Below are 25,514 nucleotides of genomic sequence, written 5' to 3'. Positions count from 1 at the left end.
TCTGGCCTTCTAAAGAGCAGTCAGGGTTGATCTCCTCCAGGACCGACCGGTTTGATCGCCTCGCAGTCCGAGGGAGTCCAGCTTGTTCTGCTCAACCTCAAATGCCCACACGGCCAATCTCTGGCTGAGTTTCGCTAGAACAGCAACCCCCCCCCCTTCCAGACAGGAAAGGGGCTTCCTGGCCAAGGAACATGGGAACTGTAATGCAGCCACCTGGAAGGGCAATTGGTGGTGAACGGCTGAATCTACAGAGTTGCAAAGTAAGGATGGGGAAGGAGGATGCACACAACCGGTTGCGGGATGAAGGTGGCAAATGTCCACAACACCACCACCATCCTTGGCTCTGGGTCTTTGTTTTGTGTGTGTGTGGGGGGGCTGTTTTGGCCACTCAGCCCCCAACCCCCTGGCCCAAACCGGTTCAAGAAGCTCCATCCATAGGCAACAACCAGGAAGAGGTTTTTCCCGGTTGGGGGTGGGGCAGGACTGAAGCATGGCAGGTAAACACACACACACACACACACACACACACACACACACACACGCACCATCAGTTGTTGAGGTGAGGATCCTTGCCATCCAGATGGACACAGGATCGGTTAGATTTTGCAGGAGAGTTTCTTTGTCTAAGGCAGGGGTAGGCAACCTGGGCACTTTTATGACTTCAATACCCAGAATTCCTGAGCCAGCCATGCTGACTCAGGAATTCTGGGAGTTGAAGTCCAGAAGTCATGAAAGAGCCGAAGTTGCCTACCCCTGGTAAGCTGATGCAATCACTCCCAATAGGGTAGGTTCTCCTGGACTCCCGTTTCAGCCCCCCCTCCCCCGCCCCTTGCAAGATTATGCCTGGCCTTTGGGCTGATGGTTTTGAGATACTTTGCAAACCAAGTCCTGGGTGTCACAATGACCGACAGAGAGGGGTGTGCGGCTGTGTTCACATCTATTTCCCTGGCAACGAAACGAGGGCCAAGCAAATCTAGCCAGTTCAAAACAGAAAGAATTTTAGCTCAGTCAACCCAAGAACCAGTTTGCAATTGATTTATTTGTTTAAATGCATGCGCGGCCATCTCAGTGTGACTCCGGGCAGCTCAGGATGGAATGAAAACCTTAAGAGCGTCAAGGTGAGCAACCGTCGACAATTAGCCACAACCACAGGAGGCTGGCTGGGTCCAACTTCGCCCCGGGGCACGCCAGGAAGGGAGGGAGATTTGGGGGTCAAGGAGAGTCAGGAGGTGTTGCAGAAGCCGCCTTAGATGGTCTCCTCCACTGATGGTGGGATCTAGAAGGAAGCCTTGTACTTGCAGATGAAAGGCAGGACGGAGGCACAGGTGCGCTGGACCCACCTGGCTGCATCTGGAGGGGAGAAGGGCCAGAGAGGCTGTCAGGCTCAGGGTGAAAAAAGTCATCCTGAATCTAGTTGATTGAAGGATGCCAGAGAGGGAGGGGAAGAAAAGAAGGGAGAGAAGGGGCAGAGGAAAAGGAGGGAGGGAGGGGGACGAGGAAAGGAAGTGAGGGAGGGGGAGGAAGAAAAAAGGGAGGGGAGGGAGAGGGAGAGGGAGAAGGAAGGAAGGGCTAGAGGGAAGGAGGGAAGGAAGGGAGGAGAAAGGGAGCGAGGGAGGGAAGAGAAGAGAGGGAAGGAAGGAAGGAAGGAGGGACAGGGCAGAAGAAAAGGAGGGAGGGGAGCTGGAGGAAAAGAAGGGAGGGAGGGAAGGAAGGGAGGGAGGGAGAGAGGGAAGAGGAGGGAAGAGGAGGGAAGGAAGGAGGGAGGGGAAGAAAAAAAGGAGGGAGGGGAGGAGGGATGCCTCCTAGGGGAGCCTCCTGAGGTGTCCTTGTAAGGAAGGCTGGGCTCCCCCCCTCCTCATTCCCCCCCCCGCCCCTTCTTCTGAAGAGGGACTGAGACGTACTTCCTGGAACCTGGATGTTGGTGACGGAGATGCACTCGGAGGTGGAGAGCGTGGTGCTGGGGGCTCTGTTGTCCCAGAGGAGGCTTCCTGGGGTGTAGGTGGTTCCATCAATCCATTCCCAGATGAATTTCTATTGAGGCGGGAAAAGGACATTCAGTGAGTAAAGTACTTATTTTGTTCTATTTTATTTTTGTTATGTCGGGTTCGCGGATCGATGAGACACAGGTGTCAGGTGTGCAAGAGTCTTTATTAGGAGATAGCGTGGTCCGAACTGGGGAACAAAGGTTACCTGCCTTATTTTATACCTGACCAGGTGAACGCCTGGCCAATAGGTTTAAACTCAGGTTTCCCGCCGGCTGGGCAGCCAATCCCTTTAAATCCGGCTTTCCCGCCAAACGCTGTTCCTGCACGGAGCTGTCCAGCTCCACGCCTCCTTAGTCAGCTGTCACACGTGTGTGCTATGCCAGCATACACTACAATTTTCATTTCCCCCGCCTGGCTGTCTGGAAACTTCAGACGTCCATAGGTTTCTTTGGAGGTGGCAGGTGAGGAAATGAGTTCGGAGAATCAAAGATAAAGGGATCGAAGACAACCACTCCAGGGAAAAGGAGCCTCCGGAAGTGGAAGGTGCTCCGTCACTGGAGATTTTCCAGAAGAGATTGGACAGATATTACTTCAGAATGGTATAGGGCAGGGGTAGGCAACCTCGGCTCTTTTATGACTCGTGGACTTCAACTCCCAGAATTCCTGAGCCAGCATGGGGGAACTATGGCCCCCTCATGACTCGTGGACTTCAACTCCCAGAATTCCTGAGCCAGCCACGCTGAGGGGAAAGGGAGATGTTTCCAAGCTGAGCGATGCTGGCTGAGGAATTCTGGGAGTTGAAGTCCACAAATCATAGAGATGCCAAGGTTGGCCTAGACCAGGGGTAGGCAACCTGGGCTCTTTTAGGACTTGTGGACTTCAGCTCCCAGAATTCCTGGCTGGCTGGGGCAGGGTTAGGCAACCTGGGCTCTTTTATGACTCGTGGACTTCAACTCCCAGAATTCCTGAGCCAGCCATGCTGAGGGGAAAGGGAAAGGTTTCCAAGCTGAGCCATGCCGGCATAGGAATTCTGGGAGTTGAAGTCCACAAGTCATAAAAGAGCCAAGGTTACCTACCCCTGGTATAGGGTCTACTGCTTGAGCTGGGGGTTGGACTAGAAGACCTCCAAGGTCCCTTTCAGCTCTGTTATTCTATTATCTTTGGTGAAATGGGTGGTTAAAATATTGATTAATAAATCAATCAATAAAATGTGGAATCTTCCCAGCTGGAGATCTTAAGGGCACCAGTTCCTAAGAAGGATCTCTTAACTAGATTGTGAACTCGTCTTCTTGTTCCCTTCAAGGAACATCCTCCTTCCCAGTCAGTGCCATCTCCAGATGTTGCTCTTGTGGGCTGCCCACACTTCCCACTGCCACAGAGCTGATCCCAAAGCCATAGTATCCTCTGTGACTTTCCACAGAGGATTGGAAGGAAAGAGGAACGTCAAGGCTGTGGTCTGTGAGATGAGGCCATCTCAGAGGGATCGGAGACCACCGCAAAAGAGGGGCCTACCTTGGGTGTTCGCACAGCATGCATCCCAATCCAGGCATCTGTGGTGGTGCTGGAGCGCCTGATGTGGGAGGAGACAATTCTTTCCTCTGCAGCAGTCCGAAAAGTGGCCAGGTGGCCTCCACTCCTCAGCTGTTGGCACTCAATCTGCAGACATGAAGAGAAAGAAATGCAGAATAAGAGAGTAACAGAATAGCATAGCAAGAGTAACAGAATTACAAAGTAAGAAAGAGTAACAGAATTACAGAGTAACAGAATAAAGCAACAGAATAAGAGTAACAGAATTACAGAGTAAGAGAGTAACAGGATAAGAGAGTAACAGAATAACTGAGTAATAGAATTACAGAGTAAGAGAACAACAGAATAAGAAAGTAACAGAATAAGAGTAACAGAATTACAGACTAAGAGTAACAGAATAAGACAGTAACAGAATAACTGAGTAAGAGAGTAACAGAATTACAGAGTAAGAGAATAAGAATAAGAATAAGAAAGTAACAGAATAAGAGTAACAGAATAAGAGAGTAACGGAGCAACAGAATTAGAGTAACAAAATAAAAAAGTAACAGAATAAGAGAGTAACAGAATTACAGAGGAACAGAATAAGAAAGTAACAGAATAAGAGTAACAGAATTACAGTGTAAGAGAGTAACAGAATAAGAGAGTAACAGAGTAACAGAATCACAGAGTAACAAAATAAGAAAGTAACAGAATAAGAGTAACAGAATTACAGACTAAGAGTAACAGAATAAGACAGTAACAGAATTACAGAGTAAGAGAATAAGAATAAGAAAGTAACAGAATAAGAGTAACAGAATAAGAAAGTAACAGAATAAGAGTAAGAGAATTACAGAGTAAGAGAGTAACAGAATAAGAGAGTAACGGAGTAACAGAATTAGAGTAACAAAATAAAAAAGTAACAGAATAAGAGAGTAACAGAATTACAGAGGAACAGAATAAGAAAGTAACAGAATAAGAGTAAGAGAATTACAGAGTAAGAGAGTAACAGAATAAGAGAGTAACAGAGTAACAGAATCACAGAGTAACAAAATAAGAAAGTAACAGAATAAGAGTAACAGAATTACAGAGTAAGAGAGTAACAGAATAACAGATTTTTTTTTGTCTCAGTCATCCAGATCATGGTTGTCTGAAAGGTGCTTTTTCAAAAGGCACCTGGACTTTGCTTTTTCCTTGAGGAGGAAGACTTTTCTCTTCTCATTCAAGAAGCTGTTGGAAGTCCAGGTGCCTTTTGAAAAAGCACCTTTGACACATTTTACAAAACAGGTTTTAGCAAAACCAGAGGACGAGTTGGAGATTGTCACTCCAAAACCTGTAGATGACCTGGATGGAAAGATGCAGGAACGCTGAGCCCAGAAAAGGAGTGGGACCTTTTTCTTTAAAAAAAATCCTGAGAAATACGATGATATTTGGAAACAGTTCCGACGGATACCTTCCTAATTCACTGAAGTATAGTGGGGGGTGGCTAAGGACAGTGGTGGGATTCAGCCGGTTCGCACCACTTCAGCAGAACCGGTAGCTAATTTTTTGTTGCCCAGGCCCAGGACGGACTTCCAGAAGCGGCATCTGCGCAGAGAACCGGCCGTTCACCTATCTCAGGGGTAGGCAACCTCGGCTCTTTTATGACTCATGGACTTCAACTCCCAGAATTCCTGAGTCAGCTGTGCTGACTCAGGAATTCTGGGAGTTGAAGTCCATGAGTCATAAAAGAGCCGAGGTTGCCTACCCCTGACCTATCTGAATCCTGCCACTGCATAAGGATACTTGCAAGGTTCCTCTACGAGGGCCAATCTCAATTAAGGGTAATTCTGGTCTGACAAAACTTCCCTTTCTGTAGCACACTGACCTCTGCTGCTTCCCAGGTGAGGGCTGCATCAACCGGATGATAGCACTGCTGCCGATAATAAACGGCGTCTTCAGGACACTTGGATCGGCCCTGGATGCTTGGTGATGCTGAAGGAGACATAGAAACCACCTTGAGAACGGCTGCTTTTGGAGAGTGTGTGTGTGTGTGTGTGTGTGTGTGTGTGTGTCTTCCAGTCCCTCCAACTTGAGACCAAAGGGGACCACTCCATCCCCACCTCTACCACCCTTCAGGACAGTCAGAAAGAAATGTCCCAGCTGCCAAAGCTAGGCATGTCTCCCGAGGAGACGCTTCTGTAGTGCCCCAGCAGAAGGAGGAAGGGCCCTTGAAGCTTTGCCCAAAATGGCTTTGGCTGGGCCTCATTCTGAGGGCACTGGGGTATCAACCCAGCTTTGCAGGATTTGGGCAGGTAGACGGGGCTCCACCTTCCAGCTTCTCCCAACTGTCCCCCAACTCTTGATATTTGGCCCAGCAGGTGTCCACTCTGGTGACTCAGTGGTAGGACTGGCCAACCACATCTTCTAGCAGCTGACACTTACCTTCCACCCAGGAGGCCACAGTCAAGCAGGCCAAGAGGCAGAATCCCCAGAAGGTGTGGCGTCCCATCCTCTTGTTCTCTTAAAACACACACACACACACACACACACACACACACACGCACAAGCACAATAAGTGAGATGGACCCAGCAGATCTGCCTGGTTCCCCCAGAACAAGTCCAAACAAAGATGGAAGAGGTAGATGGAGCACAGTCGCCCCTTCAGTTGGGGATGGATGTGGAGAACCAAGTATGGGTAGAAGAAGATCTGAGTTGCCCTTCAGCCCTGCCCCACCCTCCCCACCACAATCGTAGACAGAGAAAAGATCAAAGTTTCATGGTTGTGGATGTTCCTAAAACGGGTGTGAATGACCTCCTAATGCTGGGATTTAATTACTCTAGCAACACTATTCCTTCCTTCCTTCCTTCCTTCCTTCCTTCTCTCCTGTTCATCTCCTTCTCCTCCCTTCCTCTCTCCCTCCCTTTCCTTCCTCCCTCCTTCCTTCCTTTCTCCTTTGTTTTGTCTCCTTCTCCTTCCTTCCTCTCTCCTTCTCCTCCCTCCCTCCATTTCCTTCCTTCCTTTCTTCCTCCCTTCCTTCCCCCTCCTCTCCCTCCCCCTCCTCCTCCTTCCATCTTTCCTTCTTGACAACTTCAAGGAAGGGAGAAGACCCAACTGCAAGATGATGGAGAGGCATGCAAGGATGCCCACGTTCTCACCTCTGCTTTCTCCTGCTTAGATGATCACCTGCGTTCCTTCTCCGATCTGCCCTCCACCAAAGCTATTTATAGGCCAGGAGGTAGCAATCGTGCACATCCAAGCAGGCGATCACACCCAGGGCCAAGAGGAATTGGAGACTTTGCCCCAGCTGAATTGAGGAAAGCATCCAGGAAATAATTCTCAGGAGAAAACAAAAGGGTGTGTTTTTGGAAAAACACAGCTGCCAGGTTGATGTTAAGGCTGAACTTGGTCGGTCTTTCCATTTCCTTGAAGCCTTCCTTTAAGCCTTTCCTTCAGCAGCCCTTTCGAGGCAACCTCTCTTTGAGGGACAACACATGGAAAATGTTCTCTTCCGCGCCTCGGCTTCAGTTCCCTTGTCCAGTGGAAAAGAATCCATTCTTCCTCTCAAGGAAAAAGAGAAGAGGTGGGAGGCCATTTTTGGGAGAGATGTGGTTGCGTTCATTTAGCCCAGACCTGGATGGGAACATCTGGTCCATGATGGTCTTTCTCCATCGGAGACCTCCCTCAGAGATACAGGGCAGGTGTCAGAATCCATTTATATCATATTCATAAATGTATGTTTAAAACGTTCCTGGATTCTGCCATCTCCCGAGGAGGAGGAGGGAACAAATGTGTATTGAGCCTGTATTAGGCATTTCAAAGGAAAAGAGAAGCCTTTTGAACTGGGGGAACAAAAGGGGGGGTAAGGGTAGGAAGATCTGGCTTGTGTCACGGAAGACAGCAATAAACATAAAAGGTCCTAAGTTCCTTTTTCCCATGAGAGGGATGATACGAAGTAAATGATGGGGGACTGACCAAATGGGGTTAGGGGGGGGTTGAACCGGGAACTTTTTATAAGGTTTTAGTTTGTAGAACAATATTAAGTCCTGTCTTGTATTCCGACAACCAAGCATGTCATAGTAAAGACTCCTTTTGGACTAGAGTTGGCTCCAAGAGTTTTGTCTTCCTAAGATGTGGTTTGGGGTGGGTCCTGCCATCCAGTTCCCAGGGACACACCAGGATGTCTTCAGGAACAGTCAAAAAAGTCCAGATGGCCGCTGTGGCAGAACGTTGATGCTGCAATTCTGCTCACCAACTTGACCCTTTTTTTTAACCTCGCCTCTGCCCCAGAAGATATTCCTCACCCAAGGAGGATTTACGAGACTCACAAGTCTATCTCAGGGGCTGCCCCAAAGAAGAATGGGTCAAGCTCTTCTCCAAAGCGCCCGAAGGCAGGACAAGAAGCAACGGAGGGAAACTCATCAAGGAGAGAAGCAACCTTAGAACTAAGGAGGAATTTCCTGACAGAACAATTAACCAGTGGAACAACCTGCCTCCAGAAGTGGTGAATGCTCCAACACTGGAAGTTTTTAAGAAGAGACTGGACAGCAACTTGTCTGAAATGGTATAGGGCTTCCTGCCTGAGTACGGGGTTGGACTAGAAGACCTCCAAGGTCCCTTCCAACTCTGTTCTTCTATTCTATTCTATCTCTTCTAGCGAGAGGGCAGCTGTTGAAACGCCTTTGTGGAATCCACTGGAGGAATTTGCAAAGGTCACCTGCCCATCATTGGTTGGCTGGAAATCATACAATTCTTGGTCTCCGAAAGTGAAGATGGACCTGACCATCTTCAGGTCCAGATAGCGGCCACACAGATACTCCTCAAATTATGACCACAGTTGAGCCCAAAACTTTTCTTGCTAAACAAGACATTTGCTAAGTGAGTTTTGCCCCACTTTACAACCTTTCTTGCACAGCAGCTAAGTGAATCATTGCAGTTGCTCAGTTAGTAACACGGTTGTTAAGCGAATCTGGCTTCCCCCATTGACTTTGCTGTCCGGAAGGTCGCAAAAGAGGAATCACAGGACCGCAAGACACTGCGGCCGTCATAAATATGAGTCAGTTGCCCAGCATCCGAATGTTGATCACGTGACCATTGGGGATGCTGTGAAAAACAGTGATAGGTCACATTTTTTCAGGGCCCTTTTAACTTTGAACATACATACTTACACACACACACACACACACGTACACACAATACACACACACACACACACACACACAGTGTATATATATTTCAAAATGATATCCAACTTGAAAAGAGCAAACCTCGGATAAAGACGCTTGATAAGAAGAGAATGCCGGCGTGGGCATGTTAGAAGGATACTTGGAGGTCATGCAAAAGCACCATAAAATTGTAGAATGCGCAACTCGAAGGAGGAAATAAGAGAAGGAAGAAATATTCCACAGATTCATACGGGGTGTGTGAGTCATACGTCAGAACAATGCTATAGATTAATATTTATAGTCCGAAAGAAAATCCAAAGAAAACACAGGTGACAATAAAGTCATAAATATCATGAGAAGGTTGCAGAATGATAACTCATTAGACGTCAACTTCCTTGTCAAGCATCCTTCAGAATGTCTCTAGGCTTGCTTATTTTTTTTTTAATATCCTCGGCATTAAACGGAACTTGAAAATGCAATACAGGCAGGCCTCGGCTTACCACAGTTCATTTAGTCACCATTCAAAGTGTGAAAAATGACCGTTTTTCACACTCGTGACCGTTGCCGCCTCCCCGTGGTCAGGTGATCAAAATTCAGAACGCTTGGGACCTGACTCATATTTATGACGGTCGCAGCGTCCCCCGGGGGGGTGTCACATGATCGGCTTTTCCCAGCTTCTGTCACAAGCAAAGCGAAGGGGGAAGCCCGTTTCACTTTACAACCAGGTTACTAATTTACCAACTACGGTGATTCACTTAGCAGCTGTGGCCAGAAATGTTGTAAAATGGGGCGACAGAAGGTTTGGGCTCAGTTATGGTCGTAAGCTGAGGACTCCCCGTGTTGTCATGGTACTGGCAAATGGTGGTCACACTGAAAATCTTGAAGAAAAGTTTGGACAGCCATTTATCCGGGTTGGTACAAGGAATCCTGCCTTGGGCAGGTGGTTGAACTAGATGATCTCCATGGTCCCTACTGGTCCTATGATTCTATGATTTTGGTATGTATCTGATCAGGGTGCAAATACCTTCAGAATTCTGAAGGTGACCTTCAGCTTGTCTGCAGAAATTGAGGCTTTCAAAAAGAGACGGATGACCATTTGCCTGGAATAGTATAGGATTGACCAGGGGGCTGGACTAGAAGACCTCCAAGGTCCTATTCTATTCTATTCTATTCTATTCTATTCTATTCTATTCTATTCTATTCTATTCTATTCTTTATTCTACTCTACTCTATTCTATTCATTATTCTATTCTACTCTATTCTATTCTTTATTCTATTCTATTATTTCTATTCTATTCTATTCTCTACTCTACTCTACTGTATTTTGTATTCTCTATTCTATTCTATTCTATTCCATTCCATTCAAATAATAATAATAATAATAATAATAATAATAATAATAATAATAATAATAATAATAATAATAATAATAAGAAGAAGAAGAAGAAGAAGAAGAAGAAGAAGAAGAAGTTGGAAGGGACCTTGGAGGTCATCTAGTCCAACCCCCTGCTCAGGCAGGAAACCCTATACCATTTCAGACAACTGGCTCTCCAGACTCTTCTTAAAAACTTCCAGTGTTGGAGCATTCACCGCTTCTGGAGGCAGGTGGTTCCACTGGTTAATTGTTCTCAATGTCAGGAAGTTTCTCCTTAGTTCCAGGTTGCTTCTCTCCTTGATTAGTTTCCATCCGTGGCTTCTTGTCCTGCTTTCAGGTGCTTTGGAGAACAGCCTGGCTCCCTCTTCTTTGGGGCAGCCCCTGAGATACTGGAAGACTGCTCTCCTGTCCCCCCTCACCCTTCTCTTCATTAAACTACACATACCCAATTCCAGCAACCGTTCCCTATATGTTTTAGCCTCCAGTCCCCCAATCATCTTTGTTGCTCTTCTCTTTACTTTCTAGAGTCTCGACATCTTTTTTATTTCTATTCTATTCTATTCTATTCTATTCTATTCTATTCTATTCTATTCTATTCTATTCTATTCTATTCTATTCTATTCTATTCATCTGTATTTCATAGAATATAGAATAACACATTTGAAAGGGACCTTGATGTCTTCTAGTCCAACCCCTGCTCGAGCAGAAGACTCCATATTATTCCAGATAAGTGATTGTCCAATCTCTTCTTCAAAGCCTCCAGTGATGGAGCACCCATAACATCTGAAGGCAAACTGAATACAGAATAACAGAGTTGGAAGGGATTTCCATTGTTGGAGGAGCCACAACTTCTGGAGGTAAGTCATTCCCCTGGTTAACTGTTCTCACTCTCAGGAAATTTCTCCTTAATTCTAGGTTGCTTCTCTCCTTAATCAGTTTCCATCCGTTCTTTTTTGTCCTGCCTTCAGGTGCATTGGAGAATAACGTGACCCCCTCTTCTCTGTAGCAGCCCATCAACTATTGGAACACTGGTCATCTTTGTTGCTCTTCTCTGCACTCTTTTTAGAGTCTCAACATCTTTTTTACGTCGTGGTGACCAAAACTGGATGCAGCATTCAAAGTGTGGCCTTACCAAGGCCTTGTAAAGTGGTATTAATACTTCACATGATCTTCATTCTATCCCTCTGTTTATGCAGCCTAGCACTGTGTTGGCCTTTTTGGCAGCTGCAGCACAAGGCTGGCTCAGATTTAAGGGATTGTCCACTAGGACTCTAATTGTTCCATTGGTTGATTGCTCTCACTGTGAGGAAGTTTCTCCTTAATTACAGGTTGCTTCTCTTCTTGGTTAAGGTATGGAAAAATTGCTACTTATAATGAAATGACAGATTTTATTTTTCTGGGTTCCAAGATCACCGCAGACGGGGACTGCAGCCAAGAAATTCAAAGACGCTTGCTCCTCGGGAGGAAAGCCATGGCAAATCTAGACAGCACACTAAAAAGCAGAGACGTCACCCTGTCAACAAAAGTGTGTATAATAATAATAATAATAATAATAATAATAATAATAATAATAATAATAATAATAATAATAATAATAATAATAATAATAATAATAATAATAATAATAATAATACGTTGGAAGGGACCTTGGAGGTCATCTAGTCCAACCCACTGCTCAGGCAGGAAACCCTATACCATTTCAGACAAATGGCTGTCCAGTCTCTTCTTAAAAACTTCCAGTGTTGGAGTATTCACCACCTCTGGAGGCAGGTGGTTCCACTGGTTAATTGTTCTAACTGTCAGGAAGTTTCTCCTTAGTTCCAGGTTGCTTCTCTCCTTGACTAGTTTCCATCCGTTGCTTCTTGTCCTGCTTTCAGGGGCTTTGGAGAATAGCTTGACTCCCTCTTCTTTGGGGCAGCCCTTGAGATACTGGAAGACTGCTATCATGTCACCCCTCACCCTTCTCTTCATTAAACTACACAAGTTTAATGAAGAGAAGGCTGTGGTCTTCCCAGTTGCAATGTATGGCAGTGAAAGTTGGACCATAAAAAAGGCCGAGCGCCAAAGAATTGAGGCCTATGAACTCTGGTGCTGGAGAAGACTCCTGCGAGTCCCTTGGACTGCAAGACAATCAAACCGGTCAGTCCTAGAGGAGATCCACCCTGACTGCTCTTTAGAAGGCCAGATCCTGAAGGTGAAACTCAAATCCTTTGGCCACCTAATGAGAAGGAAGGACTCACTGGAAAAGAGCCTAATGCTGGGAAAGGCTGAGGGCAAGAGAAGAAGGGGACGACAGAGAAGGAGGTGGCTGGATGGAGTTACTGAAGCAGTAGACGTGAGCCTAAATGGACTCCAGAAGTTGGTAGAGGACAGGAAGGCGTGGAGGAACGTGGTCCATGGGGTCGCGATGGGTCAGACATGACTTCGCAACTAACAACAACATAATGAAATGTGTGGGTGACCTTTGTAAAGGAGTGGAACCAATTTTCCCTAGGAAACCTTCAGAGGTAAGAAGGACGCACCTTAATGGATTAAGCAATTAAAAGTGGAAGACAGGAACTCTGCACTTTCAGACTTGCAAGGTTTTCTTAATGTAACCTTAATGTAATAAAAAGAATTAACTTAGCTGGATGTTTTTCCTGTCTGGGAAAATAACTTGAAAGAGCAACTGAAACATTCATGGACACAGATACAGCTTTGTACAGAGAAATACAGAAAAAAGCAGTATAAATTAACTAGTATAATATACCTCAACATACAAAATTTATGTTAACATAGTTACGACAGAGATATTGGAAGGATGATGGAAGACCTGATGAGACCTTGGCTAATCACTTAAGATAATGTTTCTCAACCTCAGCAGCTATAAGACTGGTGGACTTCAACTCCAGCAATTCTGGGAATTGGCCCAGGCATCTTAAACTCTCCATGACTTAAGACAATAGATAAAAAGGACAATAATTCCAATTATTATTGGTGAAATATATAAAACTTCAATGGAGATGAACTGTCAATTTTTAAAATTATTATTATTTTAAAAATTATTCGGAACTTTAAAGTAAAATATATAGAATGACGACATAGAGGTCTTTTCAAATAAAATTAATCTATCACATTTAGACGTTGCCCAAAAGGAATTGTCTTGTGAAGAGAAGGGTGAGGGGTGACAGGACAGCAGCCTTCCAGTATCTCAGGGGCTGCCCCAAAGAAGAGGCAGTCAAGCTATTCTCCAAAGCAATCGAAGACGGAACAAGAAGCAACGGATGGAAACTCATCAAGGAGAGAAGCAACCTGGAACTAAGGAGAAACTTCCTGACAGTCAGAACAATTAACCAGTGGAACACCCTGCCACCAGAAGCGGTGAATGCTCCAACAATGGAAGTTTTTAAGAAGAGACTGGACAGCCATTTGCCTGAAATGTTATAGGGTTTCCTGCCTGAGCAGGGGGTTGGACTAGATGACCTCCAAGGTCCCTTCCTGCTCTGTTATTTTCTTATTCTGTATCTTAAACTATCCTTTTAGGCTTTTGTTGTTTCTTATCTGTATCAAATGCGGATCTCTCTCTCTCTCTCTCTCTCTCTCTCTGTGTGTGTGTGTGTGTGCGTGTGTGCGTGTGTGTGTTTGCATATGTGTCTCTTTATGTGTGTACAGTATATATGTTTTGTTGAGGACTAATCTTTGCTTTTACTTACAAGTTTGCTCCTGAGTGTTTATTCACCTTTAATGAGTTGTGTGTTTAGCGATTAAAACTTGATGACTGAGCAAAATGTCCTGGCTAGAAATTCAGAGTGTTTCTTTGCGGCAAATCTTTCCTCTTGAAATAAACTTCAGAATGATACGAACGGGGCTTTTGATAATAACTCAGTCTTTTGAGTCCAGGGAGGCGGGTTGTTAATTGGCAATGACCAAATGTTTTAACAAAGCCTTGCCCTCCTTCACAACGCCTGGGTTGTTTGTCCTCTTTCTGTCTCCCCACCCTGGGCTTTGTAATTCTCCTGCTCTTGTGAAAGGTTACCACAAATAGCCAACGGAGCTGTTCTGGGTCCCTCCTGTCAGCTGAGAGGCAACAGATTGAATTTCAAGTGTGCGTAAATCGGAGCTCAAACGGGACTACCGAACGGAGCTGAGTTTGCTTAGGCCGATCTGGCGGTGAGCACAGAGGCGGAGGAAAGGCCGTATTTCGAAAACAGGGATAATCTGAACAAGAATTTGCCACCGCTGTAAAGTCAGCGGTGGGGAACGATGGACCTTTTATGACTTGAGGACTTTGACTCTCAGAATGCCTGAGCCAGCAAGGGTTCAAGTCCAGCCACCGGGGTGACTTAGCAGGTGCTCAGCAGGAAATCAGGGAGTCACGGATTAAACTTCCTTGAAGAAATAATGTTAGGCGCAAAAGCCAAGGTCCTTGGGTTCCTGACTCTCAGGTGCAGAGGTCAAGTCCAGAGAGAGGAGAAACCAGGATTAAAGTCTTCAAAGTCAGACAGCAAAGTGGCAGGAAAAGGAAGGAAAGAAGGAAGGAGTGAAAAAGAAAGAAAGAAAGAGAGAGAGAGAAAGAAAGAGTGGGAAGGAGGGAGAGAAAAGGAAGAAAGGAAGGAGAGAGAGGTAAGGAATGAAAGGGAAAGGAAGGAAGGAGAGGGAGGGAGGGAGGGAGGGAAAGAAAGAGAAAGAAAAAAGTCAGGAGGGAGGGAAAGAAAGAAAGAAAGAAAGTCAGGAGGGAGGGAGGAAAGAAAGAAAGAGAAAGAAAGAAAGAAAGAAAGAAAGTCAAGAGGGAGGGAGGGAGCGAAGGAAAGAAGGAAGGAAGGAAGGAAGGAAGGAAGGAAGGAAGGAAGGAAGAAAAAGAAAGAAAGAAAGAAAGAAAAAGAAAGAAAGAAAGTCAGGAGGGAGGAAAGAAAGAAAGAAAGAAAGTCAGGAGGGAGGGAGGGAGCGAAGGAAAGAAGGAAGGAAGGAAGAAAAAGAAAGAAAGAAAGTCAGGAGGGAGGAAAGAAAGAAAGAAAGAAAGAAAGAAAGAAAGAAAGAAAGAAAGAAAGAAAGAAAGAAAGAAAGAAAGAAAGAAAGAAAGAAAGAAAGACAGGAGGGAGGGAAGGAAGGAAGGAAAGAAAGAAAGAAAGAAGGGATGACTTCAGTTCCCAGAATTCCCCAGCCAGCATGTTTCTTTTCCGCACTTATCTCATTTGAATGTAGGCTGATTAGGGTACATTGAAAACGACCATTCCGTTCTATTTTGTTGTGCAGTTCCTCCCCCTTGCGAGCCAGGGACTTCATCTCTTTTGCCTGGCTGGAGGAGGTCTCCGTGTGGTCGCTAAGAGGCCACACCCCATCCATCAATTCCATCCATCAGTCGGCCAGTCAGTCAATCAAGTCCCCTTGGCACTCAGCTCGCCTTCCGGGGCCTTCAGCGGCTCTGCAATGCGGGCTCTCCCCTCCAAGTCCTAACCCGGCGGAGCCCTGCTCAGCCTCTACTTCTACTTCAGCTCGTCCAGCCGGGATGGCAACCGAGCGGATCGGGAGAGACGGCCTCAAGCCCAGCTCAGCGCCTGCCTGTCTGCCTGTCTGTCCTCATAGATGCCCCCCTGACCCCCCCCCCACCGGCCCAGGCAAGCTCGGCTTCCCGCCAGCCTTTGGCGGGAGGGTCCCTCCTCCGCCCGGCCAGGCGGGTCTCTTCCCAGGGTCTCCCCGCCATCGCCACGCCCCAACCTTGCAGGAGGGGGGGGAGCAGGGAGGGGGGAGCCCCCCCACCCCCACCCCCGGGCGCCGGTCGGCTGGTTCCCGGCAGGGCTGCGCGATCGCCCGGCCGTCTCCGTCCGCTGGGAAGGGAGAAGGCGCTCTCTGGGCGTGTGCAGAGTGTCTTTGGGCGGATTCCTCCGAGCCGGGCTGTCCGGGTCGCCTGCGGGGGCCGGGCAGGGGCGAGGGCGGGGTGGGCAATGGGAGGAGGAGGAGGAGGAGGAGGAGGAGGAGGGACCCGCGGGGGGGGGGCGTGGGAGGAGGCGGCGGGCGGGGCCAGTTGCCGGGCGACGCTGTACACAATGGGGGGCGGAGGAGGGGGTGGAAGGAGGCGCCTGTCTCGCTGCCCGGCTCAGTGCTGTGCTGCTCCCGCGGGCGTCTCTGCGGTCCGCCTTGCGCCTGGTCTCTCTGCGGTCCGCCTCCAGGTGGGTGGCCCCCTTCGGCACCGGATCGAGGGGCCGAGCGCCCGCGGGGGATCCCCGACTCCTCTCTGGTCGCAGGACCTGCTCTGCCCCCGGGTTGCTCTCCCGACCCCCGACCCCTTTCGGCTTCAGCTCGGCTCGCGGGGCGTCCTCGGACGGGGGTGGCAGCAGCCGGGAGGGGGGGAGAGGCTCCTCTGCACACACACACACACACACACACACACTGATGACCCCTCCGAGCCCCCTTCCTGCCTGAGCAGGGGGATGGACTAGAAGACCTCCAAGGCCCCGGTCCAACTGCTATTCTGTTAATTAAAGGCGTGGCCTCAGCTGGACTCTCGAGGCGGAGAAGGGGCTGCTGGATAGCCCCCCCCCCAAGCACCAGCCCGATCTAGGCTGGACTGCGGGACGCCCCTCCCCATCCACTCCCAGCAGACGCAGATTCCCTCCTCCCCTTCCCCGCGGGGATTCCTTGCTGCGATTCTCCCATGCCACACATCAGGACTGACGGGCAGGCCGACCGCGCATGCCCGGGGTGGTGGTCTCGAACCCTGGCCTCCCCGCTCTTCCTTCGACCCTGCCACCCACCCAGCCAGGCCCTCCTGGTATCCCCCAAACGGGCCCATCCAGCTGGGGAGAGGGGGCCGAGTGCCGGGGTGTTTCTGTACTACCCCCAACTGACCAGCGCATTACAGAGCCTTGGTGGAGCAGTGGGCTGATGCCTCCTTAAGTAACACCAGCTGCCTGCAATTAGTGCAGGTTCGAGTCCCACCAGGCTCAAGGTTGACTCAGCCTTCCATCCTTCCGAGGTAGGTAAAATGAGGACCCAGATTGTTGGGGGCAATTAAGCTGACTTTGTAATAATGCCGCTTGGGGGTGTGTGAAAGCCCTAATAAGCAGGCATATACATAGAATGAAGGCTACTGCTAAGCTTGTAAGCCGCCCTGAGTCTTCGGAGAAGGGCGGGATATAAATGGAATTAAAATAAAATAAAATAAAAATAAATGAAATATGTGCCCTGCGTGCAGATTTATGACTCTTGAGTTGGGGCGAGGATCGCTTAGCAGCTGATTCCCTAAGGGCAGTGTGATTCCGCTCACCTTTCCTTCCCTCGCTGCTCATCACAACAGCCCTGTGAGGTAGGCTGGGCTAGCAGAGAGCAACAAGTAACTCCATTGGCAGAGGGGACAACTTGATCCTGGGCTCTGCCACCCTACTTCTCTACTTCTACATCAGCGGTCTTCAAACTTGGCCCTTTTATGACTTGTGGACTTCAACTCCCAGAATTCCTCAGGCACGCAGGTTGAGGAATTCTGGGAGTTGAAGTCCAGACCTCTTAAAGGGGCCACAGTTGAGAAACACTGATCTGGACCAAGCCTTTCCAGACTTCACCATCTGCTTGCCCAGCCTGTCTATCAAAGGATTAATTAAATAATAAGGTAAAGGTAAAAGGTAAAGTTTCCCCCGCACACGCATGCCAGTCGTTTCCGACTCTAGGGGCCGGTGCTCATCTCCGTTTCAAAGCCGAAGAGCCAGCGCTTGTCCGAGGACGTCTCCGTGGTCATGTGGCCGGCACGACTAGACGCCAAAGGCGCACGGAACGCTGTTACCTTCCCACCGTGGTGGTCCCTATTCTTCTACTTGCATTTTTACGTGCTTTCGAACTGCTAGGTTGGCAGAAGCTGGGATGAGTAATAGGTGCTCGGTCTGTTATGCGGCACTCGGGATTCGACCCGCCAAACTGCCGACCTTCTGATCGACAAGCTCAGCGTCCTAACCCACTGAGCCACCGCGTCCCTTTAAATAATAGGCTCTCTTAATTAATTGACTCCTTCCTCTTGCTCCTCCCTCCCTTGCCAAGGATTTGGAAATGGTCACCTCAACGGCAACCGTCTCCCTGGTCAGGCTAGGCTGGGAATGATGGATTGGAGGTAGCCTTGCAAGGAGAGCATGCAAACATTTTTGGGGGTTAACCTCTTTCTCTCCTGTGCCCCCTCTAGATCGACTGAACCCTTAGCGCCACCCAGTGGAGATGTCCACTGACGTCTGGGTTGGAACCTGGAGACCCCACCGGCCAAGGGGACCAATCGCTGCCCTCTACAGCAGCCCCGGGCCCAAGTATGGCCTCCCGACCAATGTGGGTGAGCATCGCCGGTCTGCATAAAAGAACACACTGTGGTCTCCTTTCTATCGTCGAACAGGGCAAAATGCAGCCTTATTTATAAAAAGAATAAAGGTGGGATGTGAATAAATGAATAAGAATGAATGAATGAATAAGAACAGGAGTCTTCAAACTTGGCCCTTTTATGACTTGTGGACTTCAACTCCCAGAGTTCCTCTGCCAGGCACGCTGGCTTAGGAATTCTGGGAGTTGAAGTCCACAAGTCACAAAGGGCCAAGCTGGAAGACCCCTGCCCTAAGCTTTAAATAGAAGTGGGGTTTTTTTTTCTTCAATCCATCAGTCAGCAAGGTGAACTTCCTATCGAGGAACATTTTGATAGTCAGTGGCACAAAAGAAGACCCAGTTAAAACAAACTAACCCAGATTGTACCTGGGAGCAATTTTTTCCCCAAGCATCTGCAACCCAAAGAAAGTACCTGATTCCTAAGATGGCTTTTCTTTTCTGATGATGATATTCGCTAGTTGGGTCACGAAACATCTGTAAGAAAAAGCCAGGCTCAGAGAGCACTAAGGATCCCACTCCTCCTCCTCCTCCTCCTCCTCCTCCTCTTCCTCCTCCTCCTCCTCCTCCTCCTCCTCCTCTCTACAAGCTCACTCTCTTCTAGCACTGATGATGTTCCCTAGCTGGGTCCTGAAACGTCTGCCAGAAAATCACCAAGCTCGGAGAGCAGCAAGGGCCCTACAGTCGTCTTCCTCCTCCTCCTCCTCCTCCTCCTCCTCCTCCTCCTCCTCCTCCTCCTCCCTTCTAGCACTGATGATGTTCCCTAGCTGGGTCCTGAAACGTCTGCCAGAAAACCATCCAGCTCAGAGAGCGCCAAGAGGATCCCTCATTCTCCTGCTCCCTTCGAACAAGCCACCCCTTAACTCATCCTACGGACACCAGTGAGACCCAACGGGTGTTGAGCAGAGCCATGGATGCCACCCCCTTTCCTAGCATGGGGGGCCTTGACGGCTGCAGGAGCTCAGGTACGGGGCACCTCTTCACTGCAGGTCCCGCTCACTCGCGCGCTCTCCTCCTCTTCCTCCGTCCAGGTTACCAACACCACGATCCCTCTCGCTTCCGGGCCCCGGCCTACAGCATGGGTGGCCGACGTTTCCAGATGCTGGACAGCTGCTCTCCAGGACCGGGTTACATGGTTCCCACCAACATGACCATGAAAGGCAAAGATGGGATCCCCGCCTACTCCATCTACGGGCGCCCCAAGGATGGGGCGACCTTTCGGACGCCAGGGCCAGGTCAGTGTTGGGAACACGTTGCCAAAGTATCCTAGGTCGCCTTCTCCAGGATGGGTGATGGACAAGAAGGACACCATCAAAGAGGATCAGGGGACTGGAGGCTAAAACATACGAGAAACGGTGGCTGGAATTGGGGATGTCCAGTTTAACGAAGAGAAGGACGAGGGGGGACAGGATAGCAGTCTTAAAATATCTCAGGGGCTGCCCCAAAGAAGAGGCAGTCAAGCTGTTCTCCAAAGCACTGAAGACAGGACAAGAAGCAACGGGTGGAAACTCGTCAAGGAGAGAAGCAGCCTGGAACTATTTATTTAATTAGTTTTATCTACCACCCTATTCCCGAAGGACTCAGGGCGGTTTACAGGGCAAAGTTAAAAGACAAAATAAGAGTTAAAATAGAATTAAAATAAGATTAAATAACAATTAGTAGCCCAAAGTTTAAAAATTTAAAAGTTTAAAAATTAAAACCCCTCAGTCCAGGCCAGATAAATCAAATCACCAAGTTTTTAGGTCCCAGCGAAACGAAAGAAGGTCGGGGGCGGTCCAGAGTTCCACAGGCAGATCGTTCCACAGGGCAGGCGTGTCCACAGAGAACGCCCTCCCCCTGGGAATCACCCGCCGGCACTCACTGACCGGCGGCACCCTAAGGAGGCCCTCCCTGTGGGAGCGCACAGGACGATGGGAAGTTGATGCCGGCAGCAGGTGTTCCCTGAGATAATCCGGACCCAAGCCATTCAGGGCGTTATAGGTCATCACCAGCCCCTAAGGAGGAACTTCCTGACAGTGAGAACAATTAACCAGTGGAACTCCTTGCCTCCAGAAGTTGTGGGTGCTCCACCGCTGGAGGTTTTAAAAAAGAGATTGGACAGCCATTTGTCTGAGATGGTAGGGGGTCTCCTACTGGAGCAGGGGGCTGGACTAGAAGACCTCCAAGGTCCCTTCCAACTCTTCTCTTCTCTTTATTTATTTATTTATTTTATTTATTAAATTTTTATACCGCCCTTCTCCCGAAGGACTCAGGGCGGTGTACAGGGCAATAAATATCGAAATGTAAATACAAAAGTTAAAAGAGAGTTAAAAAGAATTAAATAATTATGCCCAATATAATACAATAATAAAAGCGTGTTAAAACTAAATCCAAACCCCAAACCCATCAGACCAGGCCAGATTGTTCAAATAAATAAGTTTTTAAATCGCGCCGGAAGGAGCGAAGGTCGGGGGCCGTCCGGAGCTCAACCGGCAAGCGGTTCCACAGGTCTGGCGCGCCCACAGAGAACATCTCTTCTCTTCTCTTCTCTTCTCTTCTCTTCTCTTCTCTTCTCTTCTCTTCTCTTCTCTTCTCTTCTCTTCTCTTCTCTTCTCTTTCCTATTTCCTCTCCTCTCCTCTTCCCTATTTTCTATTCTGTTCTGTTCTGTTCTGTTCTGTTCTGTTCTATTCTATTCCGGAGGAATTTCCTATCCCTGACAACAATCAATCAGAGAAAAGTCTTGCCTCCAGAGGTTGTGGGTGCTGCCAACGCTGGCAGCTTCTGTGATATTCTGTTATGTTTGGGGAAGGGCTGCACGTTGTCCATCTCCCCTTCCTCCTGAGCTCCTCCTGGCTCTTGGGCCAAAGAGAACCCCTCCTTTGCTTTCATTCGCAGGTCGCTATTCTCCCGAGAAAGCTGGAAAGTTGGCTTATCCGTGTGCCCCAAATTACTCAATGGCTTCGCGGACAAAGGACTTCCAGAATGAGCAGACACCAGGTGAGGGGGAGGATGCACCCAGTCGGACCCTGACAGCAGCCCAGACCACACCACGTGGCCATTTAGCCTTCTCGCACAAGTGGCTAGTCCATAGTTAAGCACGCTATAAATAACCTCTCCCTCAAATTAGATGGACAGATCTGTATTAAGAGGCTTTCCCAGGCCGTAGCAAACTCTCCTGACTCTTTTAATATACAACTTGTTAACCGTTCCAAATGACAGCGGCACGGGAAAAAAATGGGATTTGCGACCAGTCCTCACACTTACGACCGTCGTGACATTCCCCAGGATGACCTGATCAAAATTCGGCCACTTGGCAGCCTGCACGTATTTATGACGGTTGTATCGTCGCATTGTTGCCGTTTGCGACATTCCCAGCTGCCATCTGACAAGCAAAGCCAAAGGTGGTAGAGGGATTCGCATAACGACCTAATGGCGTTTCACTTAGCAACTGTGGCAAAAAAAATAATACATTGCAGAATTGAGCTTGATTCATTTAACAACTGCCTGGCTTAGCATTGGGAATTCTGGTCCCGGTTGTCGTAAGTTGAGGGTGATCTGTAAGCCACACAGAAACCAGGGTCACGGGTGCTGCACACCATGCTTGCGTGGTTGCCTTACAAGAGTGGCTGCCATCCCATCTTGCAGTGCTGACGTGGCAAACTCTCACATGCAAGGGTGGGGGGAATCCACCAAGGGGGGGGGTCTCCACAACTGTGTGGTTGAAGCCCCGCTTCCTTTGTTGAATGCACATACACAGCTAAGGAGCATCGTCGGGTGCGTTGCTTTTGCTTTGCCTTGCTTTGTGTTGTGTTGCATTGCGTTGCACTGCTTTGCCTTGCCTTGTGTTGCTTTCTGTTGCCATGTTTTGCTATGTGTTGCGTTGCTTTGTTTTGCTTTATGTTCCATTGCTTTGTGTTGCGTTGTGTTGCTTTGCATTGCATTGCATTGCATTGCTCTGTGTTGCTTTGTTGTGTTGTGTTGCATTGCTTTGTTTTTCTTTGTGTTGCTTTCTGTTGTATGTTTTGCTGTGTGTGTTGTGTTGCTTTGTGTTGCTTTATGTTCCATGGCTTTCCGTTGCTTTGTTTTGCTTTGTGTTCTGTTACTTTGCGTTGCTTTGTGCTGCTTCCTCCTTCCTGGCAAAGCCCCCCTGCCAGCCCCACCCCAAGCCCTGACCGTCCCCTCTCTTGCCCCCCCCAGGGCCCGCCGCCTACGGCCTTCCCCCCATGCTGGGCCCCAAAGTGATCAGCAAGAGCTCGGCTCCCAATTACTCCATTTTCGGACGCAGCGCCATCGGAAGCTTCTACGAGGACCTCAGCCGGGTAGGGGGGCTGGCCGCGGGCGGGAATTCCGGCCATGAGACATTCTCTCCACACACCCCCAGCACAGACAGCCCTGAGCATGGACAGAGTGCTCAGACCAGAGACCACCGGGCATTCCAAAAGGGTCGCCGGTCTGGAGGAGGGAACCGCAAAGCCTTTTGCACCCTGGCCGAGAAAATTCCACTGGGGATGCCAAAAATTAAGGCCTGCTGGAGTGCCCCTTTGTGGGGGGAAGGGGGGGCTGGGGGGTAGAGTAGAGGAACGCTTGACTGGGCAGCTGGTGAATGCCCCAGGACAGCCACGCCCACCCTCAAAGCCAGCCCGGGGGTCTTGCGTGGGCAGCTCTCTTATCAGGGGGGTGGGCTTCGGTCCAACCCAGCTGCCAGGGAGCAGGAGGGTGGCAGGCCTTGTTTATTTATTATGGGATAGACATTTTTCTGAAATGGTATAGAGTCTCCTGCTTGAGCAGGGGTTGGACTAGATGACCTCCAAAATCCCTTCCAACCTCTTCTCTTCTCTATTCTATTCTATTCTATTCTATTCTATTCTATTCTATTCTATTCTATTCTATTCTATTCTATTCTACTCTACTCTACTCTACTCTACTCTACTCTACTCTACTCTGTACTCTATTCTCAATACATATTCTATTCTATTCTATTCTACTCTACTCTACTCTACTCTGTACTCTATTCTCAATACATATTCTATTCTATTCTATTCTATTCTATTCTATTCTATTCTATTCTATTCTATTCTATTCTATTCTATTCTACTCTACTCTACTCTACTCTACTCTGTACTCTATTCTCAATACATATTCTATTCTATTCTACTCTACTCTACTCTACTCTGTACTCTATTCTCAATACATATTCTATTCTATTCTATTCTATTCTATTGTATTCTATTCTATTCTATTCTATTCTATTCTATTCTATTCTACTCTACTCTACTCTACTCTACTCTACTCTACTCTGTACTCTATTCTCAATACATATTCTATTCTATTCTACTCTACTCTACTCTACTCTGTACTCTATTCTCAATACATATTCTATTCTATTCTATTCTATTCTATTCTATTCTATTCTATTCTATTCTATTCTATTCTATTCTATTCTATTCTATTCTATTCTTTTTCTCTTCTATTCTATTCTATTCTATTCTATTCTATTCTATTCTATTATTCTATTCTATTCTATTCTATTCCATATTTTCTATTCTATTCTATTCTATTCTATTCTATTCTATTCTATTCTATTCTATTCTATTCTATTCTATTCTATTCTATTCTATTCTATTCTATTCTATTCTATTCTATTCTATTCTATTCATTTTCTCTTCTATTTTATTCTATTTTATTTTATTTTCTATTCCGTGAGGCAGGGGCTGCCAGGTTGAAGGCGCCCTTCCTGGCTCCCATCAGATGGCAAGATTTAGGGCAAAGGACCAGGAGTGCCCACCCTGTCTGACCCACTAGGATGAGTTAATGTCTTTAGGGAAAGGTGATCCCAACGGTAACCTGGCCTTGTGCCCTAGAGAGCATTAAAAGGTGAGGACTAGCACCTTGAATTGCATCCGGAAAGAAACTGGAAGCCAGAGCAACTCATGCAGCAGAGGGGTTTCATGGGCAAAGTTAGCCCCCCCATTACTGTCCACGCTAACGCATTCTGGATAGGGTCCATGGGCTGGGACCCTGAGGGGTGGGGTAGACAGTTTGTGATGCTCGACTTTCCTCCCCCCCCACACAGACTCCGGGACCGTGCAATTACCGTGTGGTGGACACCGGGGTGTACAAGAACCGCCCCCCGCATTACAGCATCATTGCGCGGAACATGCTTCCTGGGGACACCACCATCATTCCCGGCCCCGGGGCCTACAGTCCGGAGAAGGTGAGGGCATGCAAGGGGAGGGACTTCTGTGGGGGTCCCATGCAGCCAAGGGGTCATAGGATGCAGGGGGAGGGGGCTGCTACCGGAGTCAATCCTTCGTCTCAACCGTTTGCTTCCTTGCCCTCTGTCCTCCAGTTACGACCGTGATGGAGCCTGCCCATCACGCTCGTAACCCACAACCGTGGGTCACCCAAACACACCCAATTTTACACACTTCAAGCCGACGCTTCTGCGAGGCTGTGGGGCAGCTTTCTAGCCCCCTCTCTATCCTCACCCCCCAGAAGTAACACTGCCTTTTTCCCCCCTTTTCTTCTCTTGCCCCCCCCTCCCCAAATCCCACAGCACAATCCACTCCGTGGCTTGACGTTCGGGATCCGCCACTCGGACTACGTGGCTCCTCTGATCGTGGACGTGGCAGATTAGACCACGGCTGGGTGGGCCAGACAAGAAGCCATTCTTTGCCATCTCTGGGTCTCCGGTTGATGCTTGGGTGGTGGGGGGGGTGTTTCCCATTCGGGGCAGGGAGGGGGTCATCTACAGAGGGCTTTCCAAACTTGGCCACTTTAAGACTTGAGGAGTTCAAGTCCCAGAATTCCTCAGCCAGCTGGCTGAGGGATTCTGGGAGTTAAAGTCCCCAAGTCTTAAAGTGGCCATGTTTGAGAGCTGGCTGAGGAATTCTGGGAGTTGAAGTCCCCAAGTCTTAAAGTGGCCAAGTTTGAGGGCTGGCTTAGGAATTCTGGGAGTTGAAGTCCCCAAGTCTTAAAGTGGCCATGTTTGGGGGCTGGCTAAGGGATTCTGGGAGTTGAAGTCCCCAAGTCTTCAAGTGGCCAAGTTTGGGGGCTGGCTGAGGGATTCTGGGAGTTGAAGTCCCCAAGTCTTAAAGTGGCCATGTTTGGGGGCTGGCTAAGGGATTCTGGGAGTTGAAGTCCCCAAGTCTTCAAGTGGCCAGGTTTGGGGGCTGGCTGAGGGATTCTGGGAGTTGAAGTC

The 25,514-nt window shown here is 48.4% G+C and overlaps 2 protein-coding genes across 2 annotated transcripts; one reads left to right on the top strand and one right to left on the bottom strand.

Annotated features, from left to right (window-relative positions):
• Nucleotides 1-1,063: 1,063 nt before the first annotated feature.
• On the bottom strand, nucleotides 1,064-6,752 carry LOC308669514 (lithostathine-like). Its single transcript, XM_081330249.1, has 6 exons — nucleotides 6,627-6,752; nucleotides 5,913-5,990; nucleotides 5,356-5,462; nucleotides 3,498-3,641; nucleotides 1,902-2,031; nucleotides 1,064-1,350 (listed from the first exon to the last, which is right to left on the bottom strand). The coding sequence occupies exons 2-6, from the start codon at nucleotides 5,977-5,979 to the stop codon at nucleotides 1,277-1,279; spliced, it is 522 nt and encodes a 173-aa protein (XP_081186375.1). The 5' UTR covers nucleotides 5,980-5,990; nucleotides 6,627-6,752; the 3' UTR covers nucleotides 1,064-1,276.
• Nucleotides 6,753-18,183: 11,431 nt separating this feature from the next.
• Nucleotides 18,184-24,988, top strand: CIMAP1B (ciliary microtubule associated protein 1B; the record flags this gene model as incomplete). Its single annotated transcript, XM_081331881.1, has 6 exons — nucleotides 18,184-18,292; nucleotides 19,365-19,568; nucleotides 21,209-21,310; nucleotides 22,511-22,632; nucleotides 24,387-24,527; nucleotides 24,870-24,988. 6 exons carry the CDS (start codon nucleotides 18,184-18,186, stop codon nucleotides 24,948-24,950), a joined length of 759 nt encoding a protein of 252 aa, XP_081188007.1. The 3' UTR covers nucleotides 24,951-24,988.
• Nucleotides 24,989-25,514: the final 526 nt, after the last annotated feature.

The sequence above is a fragment of the Vipera berus genome (assembly GCF_964194415.1).
Source record: "Vipera berus genome assembly, chromosome: 6".
Classification (NCBI taxonomy): domain Eukaryota; kingdom Metazoa; phylum Chordata; class Lepidosauria; order Squamata; family Viperidae; genus Vipera; species Vipera berus.
The sequence above is the reverse complement of the archived record's forward strand: the minus strand, read 5'-3'. Positions and strand labels throughout refer to the sequence as shown.

Excerpts from the sequence above, each read along its gene's own strand:
- LOC308669514 (XM_081330249.1), bottom strand. The coding sequence starts at position 5,979 with ATGGGACGCCACACCTTCTGGGGATTCTGCCTCTTGGCCTGCTTGACT. Across the intron at positions 5,463-5,912 it reads TGTGGCCTCCTGGGTGGAAG|CATCACCAAGCATCCAGGGC; the intron begins GTAAGTGTCAGC and ends TGTCTCCTTCAG. Across the intron at positions 3,642-5,355 it reads TCACCTGGGAAGCAGCAGAG|ATTGAGTGCCAACAGCTGAG; the intron begins GTCAGTGTGCTA and ends TCATGTCTGCAG.